The 26,313-nt window shown below is 38.0% G+C and overlaps 1 protein-coding gene across 4 annotated transcripts in view; it reads right to left on the bottom strand.

The window, feature by feature from the left end:
* The window catches only part of KCNU1 (potassium calcium-activated channel subfamily U member 1), a 610,139-nt gene that overhangs the window by 94,785 nt on the left and 489,041 nt on the right, over positions 1-26,313 (bottom strand). For all 4 annotated transcript variants that reach the window (XR_014829893.1, XM_085000044.1, XM_085000046.1 and 1 more), the window contains 8 exons: positions 21,793-21,854; positions 20,632-20,722; positions 19,231-19,342; positions 18,253-18,328; positions 16,809-16,884; positions 11,932-12,102; positions 10,919-11,010; positions 9,077-9,187 (listed from right to left, as the gene is read on the bottom strand). Coding sequence is in view for 3 of the 4 variants with exons in the window: in XM_085000044.1 (XP_084856170.1) it covers positions 9,077-9,187; positions 10,919-11,010; positions 11,932-12,102; positions 16,809-16,884; positions 18,253-18,328; positions 19,231-19,342; positions 20,632-20,722; positions 21,793-21,854 (791 nt within the window). In the remaining variant the exon portion in view is untranslated. The remainder of the gene's footprint in view (positions 1-9,076; positions 9,188-10,918; positions 11,011-11,931; positions 12,103-16,808; positions 16,885-18,252; positions 18,329-19,230; positions 19,343-20,631; positions 20,723-21,792; positions 21,855-26,313) is intronic.

Below are 26,313 nucleotides of genomic sequence, written 5' to 3' on the forward strand. Positions count from 1 at the left end.
AGAAAAAAAAAAAAAAAAATCCTCCCAAGAATCCACAACTGACTGGGAGAAAAAGCAACTTCCTTAAAGCTAAATCCTTACAATGGGCTACATAATACTTTTGTTATCTGCCAGTATCAACTGCAGTATTTTGAAATTTTCTGAACTTGTCAGTCCTTTTGACAAATTCCCCTATTCCCTTAAAACAAATTTCATTCAGTACGTGAAATGTGGCCATCACCAGAGATGGGGACTTCTGCTCTCAGAAATAGCAAACTAGGTAGCTTCATCCAACCTTCTACTGAAAATAGACAAAAAATGCTGGATGAAATATAAAAAATATCTCCTAATAAATCATCAGGTCTATAACTAGACCACGAAGAATTACCAGACCAAATATAGGAAAAATCAAGGTCTCAGAGGTTAAGCCCTGAAAGCATTTAGTAATTCAGCAGCTACCAAACGGAGCTAATATTACAGTGATGTCACAGGGTGAGGGATCCAAAAATTCAAGCCCCCTGAAGAGTTTTTGATAACCGTTCCAAATTTTAACCTGGCATAATGAAAGGATGCAGGCACAGAAGAGTAAAACTGAATAAACTAGCTTTCAGATGGATAGTCATCCTGCATGTGCCACCTGGGTAGTACAGAGAACCTCAAGTCTTGAACTTGAATTTATGTGGTCCTGAGGCAGAAGTGCCCCACTGTACTTTGCAGAAGTAAAGAATCATCCTCTTGAGAAGAATGTAACATTGCTCTAGGCTATAAATTATTTCTACAAATATATTTTTAATATAAGAATCAGTACATAATCTAAGACAAGAAAGCACACAAAGAAAACAAGACACCACGTGTAACATGCAGTGGGAACAACAGACAATAAAACTAAAGACTTATTAAGACAGTGAATTACTGGACAGAAAATACAACATAATTATGTTTATTGTATTGAATTAAATAAAAGGTAAGACTGGAAATGCAAGGAATGATAAAAACATAATACTTGATAAAGAACAAAAAATGAATTCTACAATTGAAATATACAATTTCTTGACATTAAAAACTCAACGACTGGAGTTCCCATCGTGGCTCAGTGGTTAATGAATCTGACTAGGAACCATGGGGTTGCAGGTTCAATCCCTGGCCTCACTCAGTGAGTTGAGGATCTGGCATTGCTGTGAGCTGTGGTGTAGATCGCAGACACAGCTTGGATCCCGCGTTGCTGTGGCTGTGGCATAGGCTGGCAGCTACAGCTCCAATTAGACCCCTAGCCTGGGAACCTCCATATGCCGCAGGATCAGCCCTAGAAAAGGCAAAAAGACAAAAAACAAACAAACAAAAAACTCAACAACTGAGTTATGCACCCTGAGGTATGTGGAATGATTGGCCAATGGGGACCTGCTACAGAGCACATAGAACTCTACCCAATATTCTGTGATGATCTATGAGGGAAAAGAATCTGAAAGAGAATGGATGTGTGTACATGTATAACTGTATCACTCTGTCGTACAGCAGAAATTATCACTACCTAGTAAATCAACTACACTTCAAAAAAGCCTTAAAAATTTTTTCAAAAAAATCAATGAATGAGTTTGTAAATAGATTAAACACAGATAAAGAGAGAAGTAGGAACCTGGAAGATAGGTCAGAATAAATTATCCAAAATGAACACAGAGATACAAAAAAGTGTGGAAATACAAAAGACAGGGGAAGGAGTACACTGGCACAGTAAAAAATGCCTAATGTACTTCTAACTGAATTCCCAGAAAAGAAGAAAGAACATAGTGACAAAGGCAATATTTGAAGAAAAAATGAGAATCTTTCAGAAATGGTGGTAAACACCAATCCAGAGACTCCGCAAGACTCATGAATACTAAGCATGACAAATGATCAGAAATTCAAACCTACACACATCATAGTAAAAGTATAACATACTTTCATATTAAGTATAATATATAATCTTTTAAGAAGATAATTCAAAATAGTTTAATAGACTTCTTAATAGCAACAACAAAAGCCAGAAATCAACAGAATACCTTCAAGGTTCTTAAGAATAAAGAGTGGCAGCTTAGAACTCTATATCCTTAAAATTTTCTTTCAAGAATGAAGAGAAAATAAAGATGTCTTTACATTAAAAAAAAAAGAGCTTGTCATTGGCAGATCTGCATTTAATTCAGGAGAAAAATGAGCAATCCCCCAACCCCGTCATGGAAAAGAATATGAAAAAGAATATGCATATGTAACTGAATCCCTTTGCCAGAAACTAAGACCACACTGTAAATATATTATATTTCAATTTAAAAATGGGCCAGATAATAGTCATTTCAAAAGAGGGAATCCAAATAGCTTATATATATATGGATATATGCTTGGCCTCATTACTAATCAGAAAAATGAGCCTAAAAACCACAGTAAGGTCCATTGTCTTATAAAACACTACCTAGAAGAATGGCTAAAATCAAAAAGTCTGATGTTTCTAGGTGTTAGGTAGTATGTGACATTATGTTTCCAAGTGGTAGTAAGGCTGCAGGGTGACAAGAGCTCTCACGGAGGCTGGTGGAAGTACAGACCCAATAAAACATTTTGAACAGCTGACAGTTCTATTATAGGAAGATTTACTGCCCTGCCATTTTACTCCTGGGTACCAGGACACATGTACAAGAATTTTCAAAGCAACATTCTTCGTAATAGCCAAAAAGTGAAGAGAATTGTCAACCGACAAGAGAACAGATTAAGAAAAATTGTGTATTCAGCTAATGGAATGCTCTACAACACAGCAATGAAAACGAATAAGTACAGCTATACACAGCTGCAACATAGATGAATCTTACAAACATAATAATAAGTTAAATACATTTATATCCCATTGATGTTAGTTTTTTTAAAAAAACAGTAGAAAACTTAAATGTTCTAAATAAACATAGGAGATACAACAATTAATAAATGTAAGATATAAAGTCAGAATCATAATTACCTCTTGGGACTAAAGACAGGGCTACAATTGAGGAGGGTTTTGCTGGGGTGTCAGCAAAATAATATATTTTGATTTGGGTGATGGTTACATGGGTGTTCAATTCATAATAATTCATTTTAATGTACATTGCAATTCTGTGTAACTTTCTGAGTTATAATTTGGAATAAAAATTTTTGCACATGATACTGAATTATCACCTTGCTATTTAAAAAATAAATGGAAGTTCCAAGATATTTTTTCCTATGCTCCAATGATTCATGTGCAATGCTGGGAATTTCTCACTCAACTTCTGTCATTATGAGATGATTCATGTTGCAGAAATTAGAAAATATTTATTGCTATGCATGTGATATATATATACATATAGGAAAATATTTGACAGAGATATAAAAATAAGACGATCATTAAGTACTGAAAAGAAAAATATTTGAAGAAATGCGCTATTATCATAAGACCAACATTTATTAGCCATAATGATATAAATACCAGTTGCTGCTATAATTACAAATTAGAAGATAACTATATTGGAACAACCGGAGGAGGAAAAGTGGTGCAGAAGGTGGAATAATACTCATCTTCAAAATATCAGGCGATGAATAAATACCATGTAAAATGAAGGAGTCAAAAGAGTGATAAAATACTGATTTACACTTAGAAGATACATTAAATGTGAAAGAGCTGAGATTAGTTACTTCTGAGAAGTAAGACTGGAAAAATAGGAAGGCGAAAAGTATTTGGTGATAAGTATTTTGTTATTTGATGTATAAGTCATGCTTATTATATGTGACTTCCTTGACTACCACTATCTTCTGGATTCCTACACTTCTCTGACTCAGTCCCAACAACTGCTGAATTAGGGTCCCTTGCATGTTGTGACATACCTGTGTGTACATGACTTTCATTCATCCTGACTGATATTACTGTACCTTTCCAATCTGACAGTGGATATATTTTTTTCAACTCTAGAAAGTTTTTATCTTTTAATTGTGAAAACCTGCACTTACACAACGTGTATACGACATATGCATTCAGTGTAAAGAAGAGTAAATCAATATTTACAGACTTGCTCAGGCACAATAACAACACAAATGACTCAGGGAAATAAACATCTCATTATCACTGTTCATTGTTATATATTAGTTATGTGACTTCTATGGAATTTTTTATTCTTTTGGCTGCACCTGCAGCATATGGAAGTTCCCAGGCCAGGGAATGAATCTGAGCTGCAGCTGCAACCTACACCACAGCTGCAGCAATGCCACATTGTCAAACCACTGTATAGGGCTGGGGATCAAACCCATGCCTCAGCCATGACTCAAGCCCATGCCTCAGCCATGACTCAAGCCACCACAGAGACAATGCCAGATCCTTGATCCACTGCACAACAGTGGGAACTCCTCTTCTGGATGTTTTGAGAGCTGCATAATATCAATTTTTATTTTTATTTTTTTCTGGTGAATTTAGCCATTGTTAGTTTTTCTTGCATGCTACTACATATCCTGAAGTACAGAAACATAAATTAATATTGTGCCTTTATGACATTTCATAACACAATATCTCAGATATACTTTTGCTTTAAATAATAAGGGAGTAACCAAAGAGAGAAAAGTGACAATTTCTGTATCCATTATCTATGTTTTCACAAAATCTTGCAAAATCTTTGCGGCTTAAAATAAGTTTTGATTTCTTGAAATTCTTGAGTGTGACTGGGCTTAGGTGTGAGACTTCTGCTCCATGTGATTTTGTTGGAGTGGCTTACATGGCTGCCTTTAGCTGAGAGCTGGAATGGGCCTGAACATCCAACATGGTGTCATTTATGCATCTGCTGCCTCAGCTGTGCTACTGAAGGAGCTGGGCCTCTTCTCCCTTGGAGGGGCTGAACTTCTTCGTAGTGGTCCAGGGCTCCAAGGCCCTGAGCACAGAAGCCACTAGGCTTCTTAAGGGTCAGCCCTTTAAATATATCAGTCACTTATGCATATTTTATTGCTTAAAATGAGTCAAAAGGCCAGCATGGATCAATAAAATGGAGAAAGAAGACTCCACTTTCTGTGGGAGTGGATTATATGTGTAAATATTCGGGAAGAATTTCTGGTAGCTGAATTAAAAAAAAAAAAAAGCCTACCATAATCTTCCCTTTGGCCATAAGAATTAACATCCCTCTCCTGAACCAAATACTTTCTTCCCTAAAAGTCTCATTTCTTTATAGCATCAGTTCAGAGTCCTGATCTGTCCTCTAATAAATCAGGTCTGGATGTGGAAGAGGTTCCTCCACCTGATCTGAGGAGACCTATGAGCTAAAGAAACAAATACCATGATAAGGCAGGAGGCAAAAAATTGCAACATACACTGCTGAGCAAAAGCAGGGGGTGGGGGTAGTGATGGAGGGCACGTGTACATCACTGGTCCATGACAGTTCTGAAATCTGTCTGAGCACATACTATGAGAGACCCTAGTCCAGGGGCAGAGAATGATTTCTGATTAGAGCCCAGATGTGTGCTTATAAGCTAACCCACTGCTCCTGATTCTTGACTCTGTCCCCTGAATCACCCTTCCTTTTGCCTAATAAATGACCTGTGTTGTGCTTGAGTAGCTTTCTCAGCATGATTCCTGCCTGTGCTAGGTAAGGGGCCCAGAGGCATTTTTTTTTTTTTCCATTTTGAACTCTGTCCCTTTTGCCCAAGCTGGCCCAATCATTTTACCAGTAAAATGCATTAAAGTACGGCCATCTTTTTATAAACATTATTCATGTTCATGTCCTGACCCCAAAGTCACATCCATGATTCCTTTGCAGACAAATCTCTACTTTGAGGAGATCAGGATTCTGGGAGGAATGTCCTTCAGCTCCTCAGAAGCCATCTGTCTGACTGGGAAGAGCATCTACAAGTCTCCATCACAGATCCTTATCAGATCTTAACTAAGGGTCTTACAGATGCATCCTTGACTGGATCTTGTCTATTGACTCTGAAGTCATATTTTATAAGTAGCACCATGGGTTTTATTTTTTTCCCCTTGAAGTCATTTTCTTCTTGAACATTTTATGGCCAGCTGGAGGCACTGTTCTGGGCCTTCTATAGTTTCTTTATGTTCTGCCTGAATATCAAAGAGTTTCTTCTTTAGCTCAATTTTCTTACAATACCTTATCACAGGTGATTATACTAAGACAAATGACACACAACATTCTTTTAGGAAGTTTCCTTAGCCAGCTTTACAATTTCATTAGTTACATGTCCTATCTTCCATGTTATTTTTTCTGACCCTGTTACCATAATTCTGCTCTTCTTCCAGTGTCCAACGGCAATTTCCTCACTTCTTTACCAGCCTCTACCAAGATTCACTGCTGCAACCCTTCCAGCTTTTGTTCACCACCATTTCCAAGGAAAAGGCCACATTTGGGCTTTTGTTATGATGGCAGCCCACTTCCAGTATCCAGTACACCTTTTCATATCAGTCATCCCTTTCTGCAAAACAAACCCTTCTAGAACTTGCTGACCTAAAGCAACGTTAATATATTCCTTCTCTTGATTTTGTAAGTTGGCTGGTTTCACTCAGCAAGTTGATTTTTTTGTTCTACCCAGTGATGATGGTGGCCGTTCACATGGGTACATTCATTAGGGAAGCCTGACTGGGAGTTAGAATGTCCAAAATGACACGTAGTCTCATTGCCTCAGCAATGTGACTGGAGTAGCTGAGAGCTGGCCAGGCCTTCTCCCCTGCAAGCTAGTCTGACTTTTTATATGACAGTCTAGGGCTCCAGGACAGAGAAAGTTGAAACTGTCCATCCTCTGAACTCCTGGGCCTGAAAGTAGCAGAGTGTCACCTCTGCTGCATTCCATTTATAAAATTAAGTCAAAGGTCAGCCTAGATGCAAAGGGAGGAGAGAGGTTTCACCTTTTATTAGAGGAGCAGTACAAATGTAAAGGAAAGCAATGCTAACCTCTGTATCAAAGGAAAATCGATCACAGTCCCTGACTGCAATAATTGCTTTAAAGCAAATAAATGGAATAATGAGACAGAAAGAATAGAAGACACTAATTTAGACAGCTTGGTCAAGAAAGAATGCCTAGCACTAGGGGGATAAAAATAAATCAGTCATATAACATAGAAGAGTTTCTGAGCAAAAAGAACAAATCAATAAAGTAGCCTTTACAGAAATTCAGGAGAGACAAGAAATGAACTTTGAATAAGGCTGTGACGGCAGAGACAAAATGGTAGAAACAGAATGAAGATTTATTTAGGGAACAAAAATTGATGATATGGATGAATGTGTGTGCAGGGTTTGAGGGAGCCAGGAGTATCAAAAACAAAACCTAGTTTTCTGTTTTAAGGTCCTACATCGATGAGGCCCCATTTGCAGAGATAGGAAAAGCTGTCTCCTTTCCTTCTTTATCTTTCACTGGTTAATTTGCCTTGTGAGATGGAAAGATGGACATGAGATCATGAGTTTACTTTGGAAAATGTTGAGTTTGAGAGGCCTCTGTAACACCGGGGTGGGGAAAAATCCAGGAAGCAATTAGCTGTGTGGATACGAAGGCACAGAGACTGTCTGGTGGACAATAAAAATTCTGGAATGTTCAGAGTATAGATGCAACTGATAAAATTCTAGATTATTATTTAAAATAAGGATTCAAGTAATGCAGAAATTATTTAACAGACAGGCAGGACAATGATATTGAAACAGAATTCCTGGCTGCCTATCAATAGCACCATAAAGGAGTTCAAAGTGCTTGCTGGTTATCTTACATGTGAGAGGGTCCAAGGGAATGTTGGGCTAAAGATGTCATTTATATAAAAAGCACAGTGTTCAACTATGAAATGAGTGAAGTTGAGGTGATCCTAATGCACTCTTGGATGAGATCAAAATATAATTTCTTATTTGGCTGATTTATTTAGTGAGTGATGTCTGGATAACTGATTGACCACTGAAAACATAAAGAAGTTAGTTCCCTACGCATTATACAAAGTCAATTCTAGAGAGCTTAAAGAGAATATATTTCAATGTGAAAACATAAAAATGCTAGAGAAATATTTACTTAATTCTAGAACAGAGAGGTCTCAGAATGTCAGAAAAGCAAGAAGCCAAAAGGAAAGAGTCGATGGATTAGAGTCCATGTAAACTGAATGCTATTGTATTAAAATAAAGTCACACACAAAAATAAAAAGGCAAAGAGGGAGGAAAATACATTTATGACATATGACACAAAGGAGCTAATATCAAAATATATTTAAAAGTGCTTAAAAGTCAGCAAGGTAAAACGACCCTCCTCATAGAAAAGAGAATAAAAGAAAAGAAGAGGAATTCCAAAAAAAAGCAAGCCATCAAAATACAAAAACTGCTCGATCTCACTAGGAACCGACATTATAAAATAAAACAATTAAAGAAACCACTTTGCCTACTTAAAATTCTTTTTTTTTTTTTGCATTATATATGTATTTACCAGAGTTTCAGAAAATATTTGACTTGGACTCTGCTTATAAAAAGGAAAACCACATAGAACAAAAACATAAATCAAAAAACAATCCTTTCTGTATCTAAACTTTACATTTTCAATTCTGAGAATAAATATAATAATAATCATGAATTATACCAGACTAGGCCACAATATTATGATTATATATAATGAATGTAGAAATAATAGGGAATCATTTAAATAATATTAGTACCTATACAGAAAAACATCTGGTAAGATATATTCCTAAATATTTTCAGAGGCTAACTCTGGGCACGAACTGATTTTTCTTTCATTTTTGCTTATTATTATTTCCTAATTTTAAAAATCAAGTTCCCTTTGTGGCTCGGTGGAAATGAATCTGACTAGTATCCCTGAGGACGCAGGTTCCATCCCTGGCCTTGCTCAGTGGGTTAAGGATCCAGCATTGCCGTGAGCTGTGGTGTAGGATGAAGACATGGTTTGGATCTGGCATTGCTGTGGCTGTGGTGTAGGCCCGCAGGTGTGGCTCCAATTCAACTGCTAGCCTGGGAACTTCCATATACCGCAGGTGCCCTAAAAAGACAAAAATAAATAAATAAAATCAATAGTGCAAGGGCAATGTTCTTCCACTAGAAATATCCACACACATTTCAAGTATTAATTCCCTGCCCGTGGGCCATACAGATATACTTACTCTCCGAGAAAAACAATCTCTGTGTTGATTTCCCCTGCCTTGCGGCGGAGAAAATTCCTCAGGAAAGCTGTTACGCTGTCCACAGTGATGTTTCCACAGACCACAATGAACCTAGGAAGCAAGAACAGGGGAGGTGAGCAATCCGAGGAACAGAAGTATCTTCCTACTGAGACTGAGAGAAGGACATCTCTTTTAGTTTGAAATAAATTTGGCATTTGTACCAGAATTAGATGTTACAATTAGAAGCAAAAGGATTGCATCTCCAATACACAGAAGAAGCATCAGGAGTTCCCTTGTGGCTCAGTGGGTAAGGGATATGGTGCTATCAGTGCAGCAGCGTGGGTTGCTACTCTGGTGTGGAGTTGATCCCTGGCCCAGGAACTTCCACACTGTGGATGTGACCGAAAAAAAAATTGAAAAATAAAAAAAAAAAGAAGCAGCATCAGCTTTCTGTAGCCTCTAGTTCATTTACATGGATAAAGACTCCACACACTTCAGTTACACATAGCTTTACAGGCATTCAAGGATGACTATGGTAGTTCCTAGATTTCTTGGTTATTTATAATTTATAATGAACTTGCATGTGTTAATTTCACTTGAATTTCCACCTGACCCCCAACTGTGTGATGTGGTCTTTTTTTTTTTACTGAGGAATGACTGAATGGTTCACTGATTTTCCCATAGGCTGAGGCAGCACCAGAATCTAGGCTGTTTGGTTTATTTTCTGCATCTAAAATTATATAGTAGTCTCAAAAAAAGAGAGTTCAATGGAGTGACATCCAAGACAGGTCCAAAAATCTATGCATGTAATCTTTATTGTGAAAAACAGCTGTCAATTTCCTTGGGCTTAAAATATATCAAGAAGCTATTTTTCTCCCATTAGTTATATAAGGAAACTGAAAGCATAATTTTAGCCTAAGTTAACCTCAAATTTTCCAGACCTTATTGGCTGATTTAGCCTGTATCCCATACCCTTTTCTGAGATGAAATGGGTCAGACTTTGGCTTATCTAGTTTATTTTAATGTATTCAAAATTTGTTTTTCAGACATTTCATTTCTTTTTTTTTTTTTTTTTTTTTTTATTCCACTTTCCTCTTCATACTCCTGGGTCAACCTTGGTTTTCATCCAAGTGTGTTAAGACACCATTTTAAGGGAGTTTATCTCTACCGAGCCTCTTTCCTCTACAGCAGATACAAGACTACATAAAAAAAAAATCACTTTGAATTTAAGATCTTTTTTTCAGGTGTGAAAACTCATAATGTCAATGGAGGTAACATAATATATCCACAAGAAATAGTTTAAAAACAACTCAACTTTGCTCCTGGGAGCAAACAGCTGTGGTTTGGACAGAAACAGGTGATGTGTGAAGGAATGGAGGAGAGGCTGGAATAACTTTCCACTCCAGCTAACCTCTTCCCATGGATGAGCCCCATACGCTTGAAGGGAGCTTGGGCTAAGACAACTGAATGGAATTAATTATTTTAAATTAGAAACTATGACTTTATGTAGCCATGAATCAACCACATGATTAAAATGAATAAGACAACCAGTAATGGATATAAGAGAATAGTTTGTGGTAAGGAGGGGGGAAATACTGCCACAATCAACATTTGACACTGATGACAACATTATCTGTCATTTTAGTTTATTTAATCCTCTTATGAGCATCAAGATAGCAGTTTGTATCAAGTAGCAAATATCAGCTTCTGGTGGTATTTATCCTAGCACAGCCCTCTTTAGTGAGTGAAGACTTCCACTTCAGCCAGGCAAGAGTGCTGAGAAAGAGACAGTGACCAGTACAATACCTCAAACTGTAGAAATTATATTTGAAAGCTACTTACTTCTTCCCTTTGACCACTTCATAAGAACTGGTGTATTTCCTCTTGTTAGCAAAAAGTTCCACCATTTCTGGGATATAGTTTGCAAACAGTACCTAAAATGATTGGCAAATAAAACCTTAGGTCTTGTTGTTTTCAGGGATATTCCAAAATTTGAGGATTAGAAGGGAATAAGAAGGTCCATCAAACTTTCTCTAAGAAGGGCAGGATTGTGAACTGTGCTTTTTAAAGGGAGACCAATTTTCTTCCTTACTTCAGCCTTTGGATTTGGTTAAAATTTAATAAAAAGCTTTTCTGTATTCAAAAAGATGAAAGCAAAGACAAGCAGCAAGACAGCTTCCTCACCCATTTTTTCCTGTGTTACTTCTAACTGCCCTTCTGACTCTATCACTTGATACTAATGGGGCTTTGGAAAAAAATTACGCATATGGGACAGAGAGGGGTTAAGGGGAAAATGATAGAAATGAGGGGATGTAATGATGGGGTGGACAGGGGAATGTCTGGGATGAGAATACTGGGATGGTTTTTAAGGAACTGAAATCAAAGTCACTGTAAGAAAAGAAGGCTTCCTTTGCCTTTGACACACTACTGAAACAAGTATAGATGTTGATTCATGTGAATGCTGGTTTGGAGATAGTTTACTCCTTTGGGCTAGAAAGAACAGAACTTCCTGCAGATCAAATTTCAATTCCCTTTCTGCTTTGGAAGAAAGACTTAAATCTGATGGGCAAAAGATGAAGGGAGATGGGGTTGCTCAAATCAGTGCAGAGGCTAATTAGGAAAGTCTGCTTGCCTTTGTCTACCATCTTCATCCCTGGCAATCAAGCAAGGATACCATGGGCTCCAGAGAATGCAGTCTGGAAAATAGGGGATTCTTGTATCTCTTCATTCCCATTGGACGCCTGTTCTGAATAATGCAACATGCACTCAAAACCCATATTGCTTTGTTTCTCACCATTACCCAAATTTTTTCAGCTTATGAGCTACAGTAAAAAGATATTAAAAACATTCTTCACCAAACTCCCTAGGGTGAAGAATATGATGAAGGTCCGTCCCAGGGATGTCTTGGCTACCACATCTCCAAAGCCGACAGTTGACGTTGTTGCCATGACCAGGTAAATGGACTCAAAATAGGATATGTTCTGTGAGTTTCTACCTTTGAGCCAGGGATCACCAGAATTTTCCACCTGTCCAAAGAGAGAAGATTTGGGAGAGGTCTCAGAGTGGAATCCAAGGGAAAGCTTAAAAATAAGCAAAACGTTGGATTAGTTTCATTTAATTCAATCCAGATGAAATATGAAATGATTCCCAGAGGTTATTGTGAAGGGTCTGCAAACTGTGAGTGGTAGCTGCGAAGTCTAGCCTCCCTTCATTGTGACTACTGCTGAGATCTGAGGGGACCATGAAGCTTGACCCCACAGTGGAGGTGGTCAATGAAGGATGGCTGACATCTCTCTTCTTCTTATGTGGGCACGTCCTCCCATCCTGGAGCCACGGGATGCAGAGGCTCTGAGGCTGAGTGACTATTATTCCGTATCATTTGAACCACAGCAGGATCATCATTAAGGAAAGAAGCACTTTAAGTAGGCACTTCATTTCAGTGACCTTAAGGTCATGAATGCTAGTGTGGAAGGAAGAACAAACAAGTCTTATTTCCCTCTTTTCCTGCAAAAATCTTCTTAGTGGTTAAAAAGAAACTCTGCACTAAGCTATAGGGATATATTGTACAAAACAGAAAATATAGCCAATATTTTATTATAACTACAAACGGAGCATAACCTTTAAAAGCTGGGAATCCAGTTATAAGTGATATCATATGGTATTTGTCTTTGTCTTTCTGGCTCATTTCACTCAGTATGAGATTCTCTAGTTCCATCCATGTTGCTGCAAATGGCATTATGCCATTCTTTTTTATGGCTGAGTAGTATTCCATTGTGTATATATACCACATCTTCCGACACAAATGAACATCTCCTCAGAAAAGAAAATCATGGACTTGGAGAAGAGACTTGTGGCTGCCCGATGGGAGGGGGAGGGAGTGGGAGGGATCGGGAGCTTGGGCTTATCAGACACAACTTAGAATAGATTTACAAGGAGATCCTGCTGAATAGCATTGAGAACTATGTCTAGATACTCATGTTGCAACAGAAGAAAGGGTGGGGGAAAAAACGTAATTGTAATGTATACATGTAAGGATAACCTGACCCCCTTGCTGTACAGTGGGAAAATAAAAAAAAAAAAAAGAAAAAAGCTGGGAATCACTATACTGTACACCTGTAACTTACATATATTGTACATCAACTATATTTCAATTTTTTAAAAAAAGAAAAGGGGAATTCCCATTGTGGCTCAGCAGTAGTATCCATGAGGATGCAGTTTCAATCCTTGGCTTCACTCAGTGGGTTAAGTATCTGGCATTGCCATGAATTACAATGTATTTGCAGAAGAGGCTCGGATACTGTGTTGCTATGGCGTAGGCCTGCAGCTGCAGTTCTAATTCAACTGCTAGCCTGATAACTTCCATATACCACAAATGCAGCCCTAAAAAGCAAAAAATAAAACATAAAAATAAAATAAAAAAAAAGAAATGCTAAAAAATTCTTCCTCTGATTTCCCTGCTAAGTCATCATAGTTTAAGGAAACTAAGTTTATCGGATTATTTTTTTTTTACATTAAATAAAAGGAGTAATTTAGGCAATGGCACTAACTTTATATTTTTAATAAATACAAATTTTTAAACATTCGTTATTATATACAATATATGCTAATTATATAGACTACATACAAATTTTCCTTTATTTTGCCATTTTTAGACTTTTTCTTCCAAAATTGCTTACATATTTCTTAGAGGTTTTCCATGTCCATTTAACACAAGAGATGGTAAAATGCTAGAGGTGCCTGGGGAAAGTTGGATTTTTGTTTTGTTATTAAGAACTGGAATGAAAATTAGAAATAATGTACTTTTCTCAGGTATTTGATCACTTTTTAAAAGTTCCCTTCCATTAGTTTTATGAGTAGGTTAAGAGCACGAATTCCTATAAGACTCCACTCCCAAGTAAGGAGATTGCATGTCTATACTTTACTCCCATGGTTGGTAGTAGATTTGGCTGCAAAGTCTACTAACCTGCTTCCACTATCTGGAGACTTTACTATTTTCTAAGACTACTGTACTGTAAGAAAACCAAGTTTAAATCACACAGATGTTAACTCCTAGTGGAAAACAGGCACAACACCTGTTGACATGAATCCAAGCAGTTGTTTTGTGGATCTATCTCCTAAAGCAAATGGAAAAAAAGCAAAAATAAACAAACAGGACCTGGAATTGCCATTGTGGCGCAGGGAAAATGAATCTGACTAGTATCCCTGAGGATGCAGGTTTGATCCCTGGCCTTGTTCAGTGGGTTGGGGATCCAGCGTTGCCGTGAGCTGTGGTGTAGGTTGCAGACGCGGCTCAGATACTACATTGCTGTGGCTGTGACACAGGCCGGCAGCTGTAGGTCTGATTTAATCCCTACCCTGGGAACTTCCATATGCCATGGGTGCGGCCCTAAAAAAAAAAAAAAAAAGAGAGAGCCAAAAACAAAATAAATGGGACCTAAGTAAACTTAAAAGCCTTTTGCACAGTGAGGGAAACTACAGAACGACAAGACAATCTACTGAAAGGGAGGAAAATCTGCAAATGATATGACCGATAAGGGGTTAATATCCAAACTATATAAACAGTTCATACAACTAAGTATCAAAAAATTTTTTTAAATGGGCTATAGAACTAAATAGACATTTTCCAAAGAGGACATGCAGTTGGCCAACAGGCACATGAAAAGATGTTCAACATTGCTAATCACCAGGGAAATGCAAATCAAAACCACAGAGATACCAAAAGTTGGTGAGGATGTGGAGAAAAGGGAACCCTCCTCCACTGTTGGTGGGAATGTAAATTGGTGCAGCCACTGTAGGAAACAGTATGGAGGCTCCTCAAAAACTTAAAAATAGAACTACCACATAGCTCAGCAATTCCAGTCCTGGGTATATATCTGAAAGAAACAAAAACACTCATTCAAAAAGATACATAGAGCCCAATGTTCACAGCAGTATTATTTAAAAATGTCGAGATATGGAAGCAACTTAAAACGTCTAACACACACATGAATGGGCAAAGAAGATGTGATATATATCTACAATTGAATATTACCCAGTCATAAAAAAGAACGAAATTTGGCCATTTGCAACAACATGGACAAACTTTAAGGGTATTATGCTAAGCGAAGTAAGTCAGGCAGAGAAAGACAAATACTGTATGCTGTCACTTATGTGTGGAATCTAAAAAATACCAACAAGTTAGTGACTATAACAAAGAATAAACAGACTCACAGATACAGAGAACAAACTACTGGTTACCAATAGAGAAGAGGAGGAAGGGACAATATAGGGGTAAGGGATTAGAGGTACAAATTAAGTATAAAAAAGCTACAAGAGTATATTGTACAACAAGGGGAATATAGCAAATATTTTATAATAACTATAAATGGAATGTAACCTTTAAAAAATTGTGAATCTCTATAGTGTATACCCATGACTTATATAAACTGTACATCAATTATACTTCAATTAAAATCCTGTATGAATATACATACATATATATTTAAATATATATCATATATATTTAAATATATATCATATTTTTTCCTAGGAGTGACAGTCCACATGTCTCTCTGGGGACAATGGTAATAGCTTCTCCCATGGTAGACTCACACTCCTCAAGCTAAACCTCCAGACAGAGGGATCTGCCTTTACTGCTGTGACACAGCTCAGTGATATCTGGCTCCTGTTTGCATGATGAGAATGGATGTGGCTGGTTTTGGATTTCTTTTTCAATTGAAATACAGTTGATTTAAAATTTGTTTTGGTTTTGGATGTACAGCATAGAGATTCAGTTATTTTTTCTGATTCTTTTCAATTATAGGTTATTACAAGATATTGAATATAATTCCTTGTGTTATATAGTAAATCCTTATTGCTTACCTATTTCATGTATGATAGTTTGTATCTGTTTCTTGAAGGTTCTATCAGTGTTTTCATTTGGTGTTCGACATTTTTCTTGATGAACTGAATATGATTATGGATTTGTTTTCTTTTTATGCTTTCCCCCTCCCCCATGTTTCTTATAATTTTTAAAAATTAATTTTGGGAGAAGGACTCAAGTGGAAAATACTTCTCTATTTTTTGTTTTGCTCTGCTTTTCTCAAAGGCCTTTGCAGGCTTTTAACATCTCACTTCAATTTCTGCATTTTCTAATGATGGCTCTCAACTTTCCTTGAGTAATAAAGTCCAGGAGTTTCTCTCCCATTGCTGAAATACATTTATGATGTTGCTGATTACATGGAATGAGAACTAACCTTATTTGCAGGTGAAGGAGGCAGCTAGGTGTACATATTGATTCCAGGAGAACCTAGAAAGCTCCCAAACTCCCCTTTGCAACTCGGTAACCACCGCCCCCTGCCTCCAACCCTCCAGTCTCTCCAGCTTGTATTAAGCGCAAAATTCTCTCATTGGCTTCATTTCTCTGATCTTTTATTCTTTTTGCAAAATGCGGGAACCCCTATGATGATATATCGATAAATTTTACCAACTGCTTATACCTTTGAAAGGGAAGTTTTTAAAATCCTTTCCCATGAGCAGGTTTTGAAACTTGGAAAACACACACATACTTGACTGTGGGAGACACACATTCGTGAGAAATATGGGGTGGAGAAAAACCCAGCCACAGGAAGTAAAAGAGAACCCTCACACCAGTTACGGTGATGGGGGCCAGAGCTCAGAGGGATCCTCCCATCTTTAAAGAAGAGATGTTCGTGCACACCAGGGCCCTTAGACAGTTGGATGAGGTGCTTACCAAGTGAATGAATCCTGCTGCAGTGAACCAGGTGCTGAGAATGATTGACAACAGTTTGGAAAACTTCACTGAATTGCTGGGGGGAGAAAGACAAGGAGTTGGTGGGTTCCGACAAGTTCCAGAGCCACACAAATGCCTCACCTGCTACATGCTCATTCTTCAAGTGTGGTTCCTGGACCAGGAGCAATGATATGTTCTTCTGGAAGCATATCAGGAATGCAGACTCCCAGGCCCCACCTTGACCTACTGATGTGCATTGTTACAGGATCTTCTCCTTGGTCCACACACACATAAGAGTGGATCTGGTTCTCAAGTACACTGTGTCACACGCTTATTCAAAAAGTTTAGTATCTGGATGATCTCCATTAGCCTGATATTGTACTGACAAAAGGCAGTGTCCTGGGAATCTGGAGAGCAGGCTTGCGAAATAAAAATCTGAATAGATCACAGATGTGTAGGCTCATAATGCTGAACTCACACCAGGATAATGAAGAGGAGCACACAAATCTCCTGTCTCCTAAGGAAAGCCCTAGAGTTTAGCTGAAATCTCTGTGGTTCTCAGTGGGCCACTCTCCCACAAGAACAGCCCCCATCTGATCCCAAATGTGCCGTCATGCATAAACACTCAGCACTGAGATCCACCTGGCCAGTACTATCTGATGCTTCTAGTGAGAACAGAGAGGCATGGAGAGTTTAAAACTTTAGCAGTATTGATGCTGAAAGGTAGTTTGGATTTTTTCAATTTTAATTTTAATATTTGAAGACATTTAGGTGGCTCTATTTCTCTCAGAAAGAGTTTACTGCTGCTACTGGGCAGCTCTCAGGCTCAGAGGAACTGTCCTATATTTCCAGATGGCAGTGGTGTGGACGATGACAGTGAATATGTATAGTCAGTGTCTGAATTGCTTCAATTTAAAGAAAAATTGAGGGGGGAGCATAATTAAAGCCTCAATTGACTGACACATGGTAGCTCCAAACAAACAAAGAAGAAACAAACTCTTTCAAATGACGGCAGGAGTTCCTCCTGCGGCACGGTGGGTTAAGTATCCAACTGCAGTGGCTCTGGTCACTGCGTAGGTTCAGGTTTGATACTTGGCCCTACACAGTGAGTTAAAGGATTCCATGTTGCCGCATCTGCAGTGTAGGTTGCAGCTGCAGCTCGGATTCAATCCCTAGCCTGGGGAACTTCCAGATGCCATGGGTGCAGCCATAAAAAAAAGTAAAAAAAAATTAAAAATAAACAAAATGATTGCAAACTTTCCAGGCAGTGTGTGAGGTTAATGCAATGGGGAAAAGTAAACAAATGGTATCTTCGGATGTAAGGGATTTCGTGATTTTCACACCGAGGTCTTGAGAAATGAGCTGAATTAAAGGTTCAGTTAATGTTTGAATTTCTTAACCCAAAGAGTGAGTAAGTAGTACTTGGGGTAGAGCTGGCGTTTACCTGGTCCTGATGGCTCGCAGAATCTGCAAGATTTGAGGGAGTTCCAGCAGCCGTAATGCTCTTAAGAACCTTAAACCTACAAAACAAACAAAGAAAGCTGCCAAAGAAGAAGATCATTGAACGGTGCGGTCTGAATTATCCCACTGCTGGGGCTGGGGCTGCTTTCCTTCTTCCTCTCCCTGAAATGCTCCAATTTTATATATTGCAATGTCATCAGTTTAAGACCAGAATTCTAGTTCAAATCCTGGCCCTAACGCTAAATGGCTGTTGTAATCTAAGGAAACCCCCTTATTTTCTCTAATTCCTCACCTATAGAATGGGAATTATAATGGTACCCACCTCATACGGTTATTAAGCTAATGCAAAACGTATAGTAAGCACTACTCATAATTTATTCTATTTAACTCGAGAGCCAATGATCCATTAACCACTTAAACACCTGACTAAAGAATCTCTGTGATATGCTCCTCAGGGTTTGCATGCTGTTTTCCTTTATGCAGTTTGACAACAACTTTGGTATGGAATATTTTGTAGATAATAAATAAGATTACATAAACACTGAGAGAAGCCACAGAACAACCGCACGCAACACATCCACTTTAAAGACAAAGTAACTAATTAATCAATATCTTGCATGTCTGGATATGATGTTTTACTATTTTCAAAGACTGCAGGAGGCTCTGCACCTCTTCCAGTAGGGTGGGATCCCAGCACAAGAGGTAGGGATGTTGGGGCCCTTCCCCTCAGATGTAGACCAGCTAATTCATAAACAACAACCACTGACACCTGCCTGCATCAGGGCCATTGCCAGGGACTGGGGTAAAAAAAAAAAAAAGGGTTCTGAAAATATATTATGAAACCACACAATCATGGGGGAGAAGTTTTTTAAATGGCATTTAGACTTCAAAGGAAAATGGGTATTTATGAAGGAACACCAAGGGGCTTTGAGATTGTTCTTGAGTCCCACAATTCACTTACCTAGCCAATTACTCTTTAAATAATAAGAAATAAAGGTTGGTGGGATAGTAAAGATGTCTACAATCGAATTCATCTCCAACCAGAACTTGACCTTGTCATCAGCTGCCACAAACTGTGAAATGGAAACAAAACACTTCAATTTCTGTTACCTTCAAATTTTGAAGTGAACACAAGAATGGCTTTTTCCAGCTATATTTCATTCATCAGCTGAGGCTCTGCTCTCATTCTATTATATTTCATTCATCAACTGAAGCTCTGATCTCATTCTACTATACACATACAATATGCACATATATATACACACACATATACATACTCAGATAGTTATTTATATATAATATATATTTATATTGATATATAGATAACTATATGTTTATATGTAACTATAGAGATTGCACCTTTAGCGGGTGCTCAATGAATGAATATGAATCCATCTTACTTACAAAATCTTAACTCTTACACTTCAGCAAAGACACTTTGACCTTCCCGCTTCTCCTAGAGCTTTCCAATAATAATTACATATATTAAAAAACACTTATTTGTGAGCAGTGAAGACCCATGATTTAGGATAGTCTTCAATGGAAGAAATACAACTTGTCTAGAGACTGGGCTGGCCAAGCCTTATGTTTTGAGCTTCTCTAAATTAAGAGAACAAGCATTTCCCGAAGGGAAAATGTGCTGTAAAAATAAGAGTGTGATGGTCATTGTGGTCAAAGTAAGTTTTGAAAGAAGATTATAGAAATACATACATATACCTAAGATGTATATGTTTTATATACACATACATATAATTTTTATATGTAAATGTGTGTATATCTACATATGCACATGCATACACGGGTGTGCGTAGATATAAATATAGACATAGACATAGACGTAGTCTCCCACAAACATGGAATAGATAAATCTAGAAATCTAGAATCTAGATGTATGGTGGGCCCCAAAAAAGTGCTTGTGGAATGAGAAAACTATTGAATAAATGAATGCAACAAAATTAAGGACACAAAAGTATTTTATAGAGTTATATGGCATATGTGTCATCAATGGAGCCAATGGCATTTTCAGAGGCTTGTCACTCGGGTTCTGCCAACTTACAATCACTAGTAATTCTTTCTGAGTGGCAGGTGGGAAGCCAATAAGGAGGACAGTGTGACAGGGTGATGATATTTTAAAAAGGAATCCTTTTTATTTGTGCTGAAATTTTTGGTCTGATTTACAGTTTCAAGTGCAGGAGAGAGTTTTGGGGGTCTCATTATACATTTGACAATTTAGGGCCCATACCCTTTAGATTTAGAGGCTGAAAACAGAGGCAGACTGTATGAGGAAGGCTTCTCTTTGTATCACCCAGATCTCCTTACAGTTATGTGTGTCTATTGACTCCTACTTACAATAGGTACTTACTCTCAACCCAAAATAGAAACTGAAGAAAGCATTGAAAGTCAAATCAATCGGGATGGTTTTGTCTTGGTACGAAGAACAGCTTCTAACAGGGCTGGAAAAAGAAACAAGTACAGTTTATAAAGACACACATTTTAAAAGCTGCATCTACAGAGGACCAACTAAACAGAACAGATGGGTGGGCAATTTTCTCTTCATTTACTATGAATGGTCAATCTAACAGTTAAGCACCCATCTCAAGGAACTTACTTTTCTCTTGGGAGCAGAGTTATGAACAAAACCACTGGGCTGTGAATGGAGCCAAAAACAATGGGAGAAGTATTTGCTCTTCTTTTCAGAGAGTTTATTGGTTCTGTTTCCTTTTTATCAATGGGATTCAGAGGCCCAGGAGTTATGTGGCTCTTCTTGGTTTGCAAGACCATCTACCCAGCCAGGGCATCCTGGTTTCTATTCACTTCTGATAGAGAGCTACTCTAGGTCAAATGAACTGATCTGAACCAAATTCAAAGAAAATATTCCTACAAGATGAGTAAGCAATCCATGAAGCAAAGACTGCTAGTTCCCCTAGGATCTCTAAAGCAGTCCAACTTGTGTGGTCCTATAATCCTAGTTTTACTTTAGCTGGAAATCAACAGACTTCTCGGAGGATCAACATGGAATTCAGATTAAATCCTAACTTTGGCACAGAAGAAAGGAATGCCTTCAGAGAAGAAGGCATTCCCTTCTGCTCCTCTATCTCAGGCCAGGTCTAGTGTTTTCCTTTCTCAAGACCACCCAAAGTTGTCTAGAACCTACTAGGAACCCTAAAACATCTTCAGAACTTCTGCTTCAATACCTAAAGAATACAAAGGCATGTAAGGTCCTCATTTATGGAGATGACAACTGGAAGCTCAGAGTCCCAGAAACTCTAGAATAGACTTAGGCACAGCACCCCAGCTCCCAGCAGGAAAGGATGACAGGATGCAGGGGAAACTCATGCATTTTGGGGGAGAGCTGGGTTTAGTGCTTCCTGGGGGAAACTCAACACTTACCCTTTTTTCTTAATGATCTTGTGTGTGTGAGTATATAGGAAAGTGTATTAAGCATTATTCCTGAGAGGAATCTCCAAATTAGCCAGCAAACTACTGATATAAGCAGATAAGAATGACTGAAGATTTTACTTACTCGGTAGAGTTGATGAAATAGATTACAAGAGACCCAATGCTTAGGACAAAAACAAGGATCACCTGGAAATAAAATCAGGAACAGATGTACAAATCCCTTCTATTAACATGAACATAGATAAATAAAGAAACCAACAAAATTGTGTTTTCCCTTCTCCCCTTGCCTATATATATGTAGACATTTATTCACACACGCATTTGTGTTCGCATTCATTCATTCAAGAAAACATTACTGGACCTTGACTGAGTATTCACTAAATGAACGTATTTTACTTATCTAATTTTATATTTTACACACTTTGGAATAAAGAACTTGTCCTTTCTGCTGCTCCTAAAGTTTTCTGATCTTAAGAAGTCCTATTGTTTAGTCATCCATTTATTCATTAAACATTTGTTAAGTGCTTAATGTGCATTATGAACTTTATTACATGCTAGAAAATGAGGGCAGTGGGACACAGACTTTTAACTTGAACTGCCTATTTTGTTGACGAAAAAACAGTCCCAAACATGCCTGTCTCAAGGACGGTTAGAATTCTGACAGGAGAGCAAGTGTGCAATAAAGTGAGAAGAGAAAATGAGTGCTTAACATGCCAATCACTATATCTGGTCTGCAAAATAAGAAAAACTAGTGGAATATAATCAGAAATGTATCCATTTAAAACCCTCGATTCATTTGGCTGAAATCTTTCACAGCCTCCATGACTTTTCTGATTAATAGTAGGTAACTGAACATACCTTCTATGTCATTTCTAGTTTACAAGCATTTTTAAAAATATGTTCAGTCCAGTACAAAATTCTGAATTTTATTTACAATTAAAGCTTCACTCCCTTCTGGCTCAGGTGTTCCTTGGGCAGGCTACCTGTACTGGAAAGGGTTCAGTTTCTTCTCTGCTAAGCCCTTTTGTTTTTTCATTCCTCATTGCCCACTGACTAGGTTACCTCTGGCCTCTCCAGAAATGTAGGTCAGTACAGGCGAGTGAACAGAAAGGGGGGGTGACGGTGGAAAATGTGGGACTTGACTGGTGATCAGTCACTAAGTTCTCCCTCTTGGGCTCTCTGGACATGGGAAGTGTTTAATGTTTACTTACCTGGGATATTTCAAGGCTCTTTGGAGATCCCAATTCAATTCCTATTCAGGTCCAATAGATACTGCTTTAGTACCTACCATGACCCAGGTATTATTATGGTGATTAAGGGGATATATCAGTCAACAGCATATGCAAAAATCCCTGCCTTTATGGAGCTCATGGTCTAAAAATATGTGGAGTAATTAATATGCAACTTACAATGAGAAGATACATGCTAGGAAGATAAAAGAGAGCAACTTATAAGGATCAGAGATGCTGGGCGAGGGGGCGGAAGGGCTGTCATCCTGATAATATTTAATTGCTAAGCATCCCCTTCATGGTTCCCCTTGAGCTGAGTGAAGGAATATTCTCTCACTGGTTGCTCATAGCTCTTTTCCCAGCATGCCTCACATCCTTGTATTCTGATGGAACCCTGCCCCTCCTTGGCCAGGTTAGAGAAGACTCTCACATGGGAACCATATCCAGCCCAGCGACCAGCTCAAGTATCTTCTGACCCCACAAACACTGGCATAACAGGGTATCTCCAGTGTGGCCACCCCTTAACACAAACAAGCCAGACATCAGTCCCTCTGTCCCCAAAGTTTCAAGAGATGCCATCTAACCTTTCTGAGTGGCCCCTTCTCCACCTCTGCCACAACTACAGCTTGTTCCAAAATCCTTTACTTTCCAACTAACCCCAATTTACATGACATTGGTCAAGGCATTAACAGCTGAGGCTGGTTTTCTTCCAGTGGCTCTAGGCTCTATAAGCAGCAGTGCTGCAGCTTTCTTAAAACACCTACTGGCATCTATTTTTCTTGGGGTCTCATCTCTTGCTATTAATTCCATTTTAACATCTGAACCAAGTGTCAATGAAGATATGACCAAGTTTGTGGGTCTTATGGAGATATACAGTTGCAAGTGTAGTCTGATGTTCAGGAAAAATGTTGGGAGTGGATATGTGGAGATACATACATACATATATACATATATGTATATATCTTAGTAAATTGCTATTAATAATTTTCATGAAATCTTTTTTCCTCTTACATATAATTACATATTTTGTCTCTCTTACTAAATCCCATGAGTGGTTCTTCATGTATAAATCATGTATTAACAGAGTACCAGAAAGACAGTGACAAGGCCATATATTTAGAGCCCTCCACACCATAGAAATTAAAAACAAAAAAAATAACAGAAGAAAATTTTAGCTTTATTCAAACTAAGACCTACTTCATGCCACAAGCCTAAAGAAGACAATCCAAAATTATATACAATAAAGAGCAAAATGTGTACCAAACCACAAGAAGGCACTAACAGCTTGTGAATACTGTTCAGTTTGTCAGTTTGAAATGGGAGATATTCTGAGGGGACTTAAGCATTTTCCTTAGGTTGAAGGGGCAAAGACTGGCAGTGCTGGCTATTTGGAGGGGTAGGAAGCTTTGATTTCCACAGTGGGGCTTAAAACTCCTGCTTAGTTAGTGGATGGTATGGGTATCTTCAGAACACAAACAGCAGCCAACACAGTTTACAAGGGGACTGTAAATACACTAAACCTTCATTTGTGAATATTAGCAGGAAACAGAAAATTGCCAGTTATAAGGAAAGTATAAGAAAACAGGAGGAGGAGGCAGACAAAATAGATGAAATAACCTCCAGGCAAAGAGTTAACAGAGAAAATGTAATTAAACTTTAAAAAAAATTACAATTAGAGTTCCTGTGAGATTCTAAAAATCTGCCAAATAGTAGAAGATTGGAAAGACAAAGGAACATGGGAGTAACATAGAGGTAGTAACTGGAAGAAGCTGCACCCCCAAGGACTGGCTGGGAGATCAACAAAGAGAGGTTGGGGATTATCAACATTTAGCATCTTAAAAGAGGTACCCTTTGGAGGTGAGCTTCAGACTGAGGAGGGGTCCTGGTTTGGCTGGTAATGGTTCCTCTGAAGAGATGCTATGAGCTTGGTTCTGACAGTGCCGTCAAAGACCACTAATCAGGTGAGGTTGGAAAAAAAAAAATGTAAAACATAGGGACAGTTCCCTATTCCACCTCTAGGGCCTATGGTAGCTGACAAAGACACATGTAATTTCTGAGTGCCAACCTCCTATCACAAAGCAGGGGATAGAGGGTGGATTTGGAGCTGAGAAACAAGAGCTTGTATCTAGCAGGTAACCTTATGTGCTAGAACACTTCGAAACAGCATTTACAGAGATTTTAGGAAAAAGGATTACAAGTCAAGAATTCTAAACCCAACCAAATTCTTGTTCACTTGTGAAAAAAAGGGAAAAAACATTTTTTTAGATATTCGAGGATTCAGAAAGCATACCAGCTACAATTTCCCTTGCAAATGAATATGGCAAGTCCTCAAGAAAAAAATTACAAAGACAAAATAAGTTACCTAAGAAAAAGTGGTGCCAAATGAAACTTGAAAAAATTAATGGAATCTTTAACTTTAAAACAAATATTAAGAAGAAAACCTGACCCAATGTGCAGTGCTAAAAAACAAACAAACAATAAACCACAGAAGCTATCTGGAACTGAATGTTCAGATTAATTCAGTAATTTCCAGAAGGAGAGTGGAGTGCTGTGGAAGAAAAACATACCAAAGGTCTCATGCAAGAGCAGTATATAGATATAAAACATGCAGATATATTATTAGAGAGAAATACAGGTGGGAAGTTTGTTCTGAATTTCATTTACCAATGTGCCTATGCTATTCTATTAAAAATGGAAAAAATCCAAGTCAAAAGATGCAACAAATAAGTAAAATTAACACAAAGGAACTAATAAGGAAAGAAAATATCAGCCAATGGTTAGTAAACTGGTGAAGGGTTTACAACACTCCCTACAGTTTTCTAAAGAAGTTATTCACATGACATAACGGAAGTGCAGTTTGGGAAGATTAACATGATCAAGATTACAGAGCAAGATGTGGAGGAGCCAATGTCGGAGTTCATGCCTCTCAAAATTCTCAATCATCATGTGTGTAATTCTGCCTCTCCACTAAGATAAGGAACTAAGAAGTCTCAAAGGTCCTCATTGTTTATACAATACCCATTCTCCCTTTCTTTACTAACATCTGTTAGTTTAAGCCACTGATATTTAGATAGTCTATTATGCAGCAAATTAGATCTCTAAATATAATAAAGACCAATGAAAAAGATCACCATAAAGGAGAATAATTAAATTCTCTGGTAAATGAACAAATAAATGTATTCTTAAATCAATATAAACAGAAATCCAGTTGCATGATATTTAAAGAGACATACTTAAGAGGAAACAAGACAGGAAGACTGAGAGAGAGCTGGCCATAGACATCCCCATCAGGTGCGAATAAAATGAAAAAATTGTTACATGCTAATATCCTATCCTAAAAATATCCCAGGGAGGGAAAAGAACACCATGAGAAACACCACTAAAATGAGACCAAAATGGATATTGCATATTAGCAA

The sequence above is a fragment of the Sus scrofa genome, chromosome 15 (assembly GCF_054392235.1).
Source record: "Sus scrofa isolate SSC_HxYL_T2T_F1_AM1 chromosome 15, Sscrofa_HxYL_maternal_Yorkshire_Landrace_v2.0, whole genome shotgun sequence".
In the NCBI taxonomy this organism is placed as follows: Eukaryota; Metazoa; Chordata; class Mammalia; order Artiodactyla; family Suidae; genus Sus; species Sus scrofa.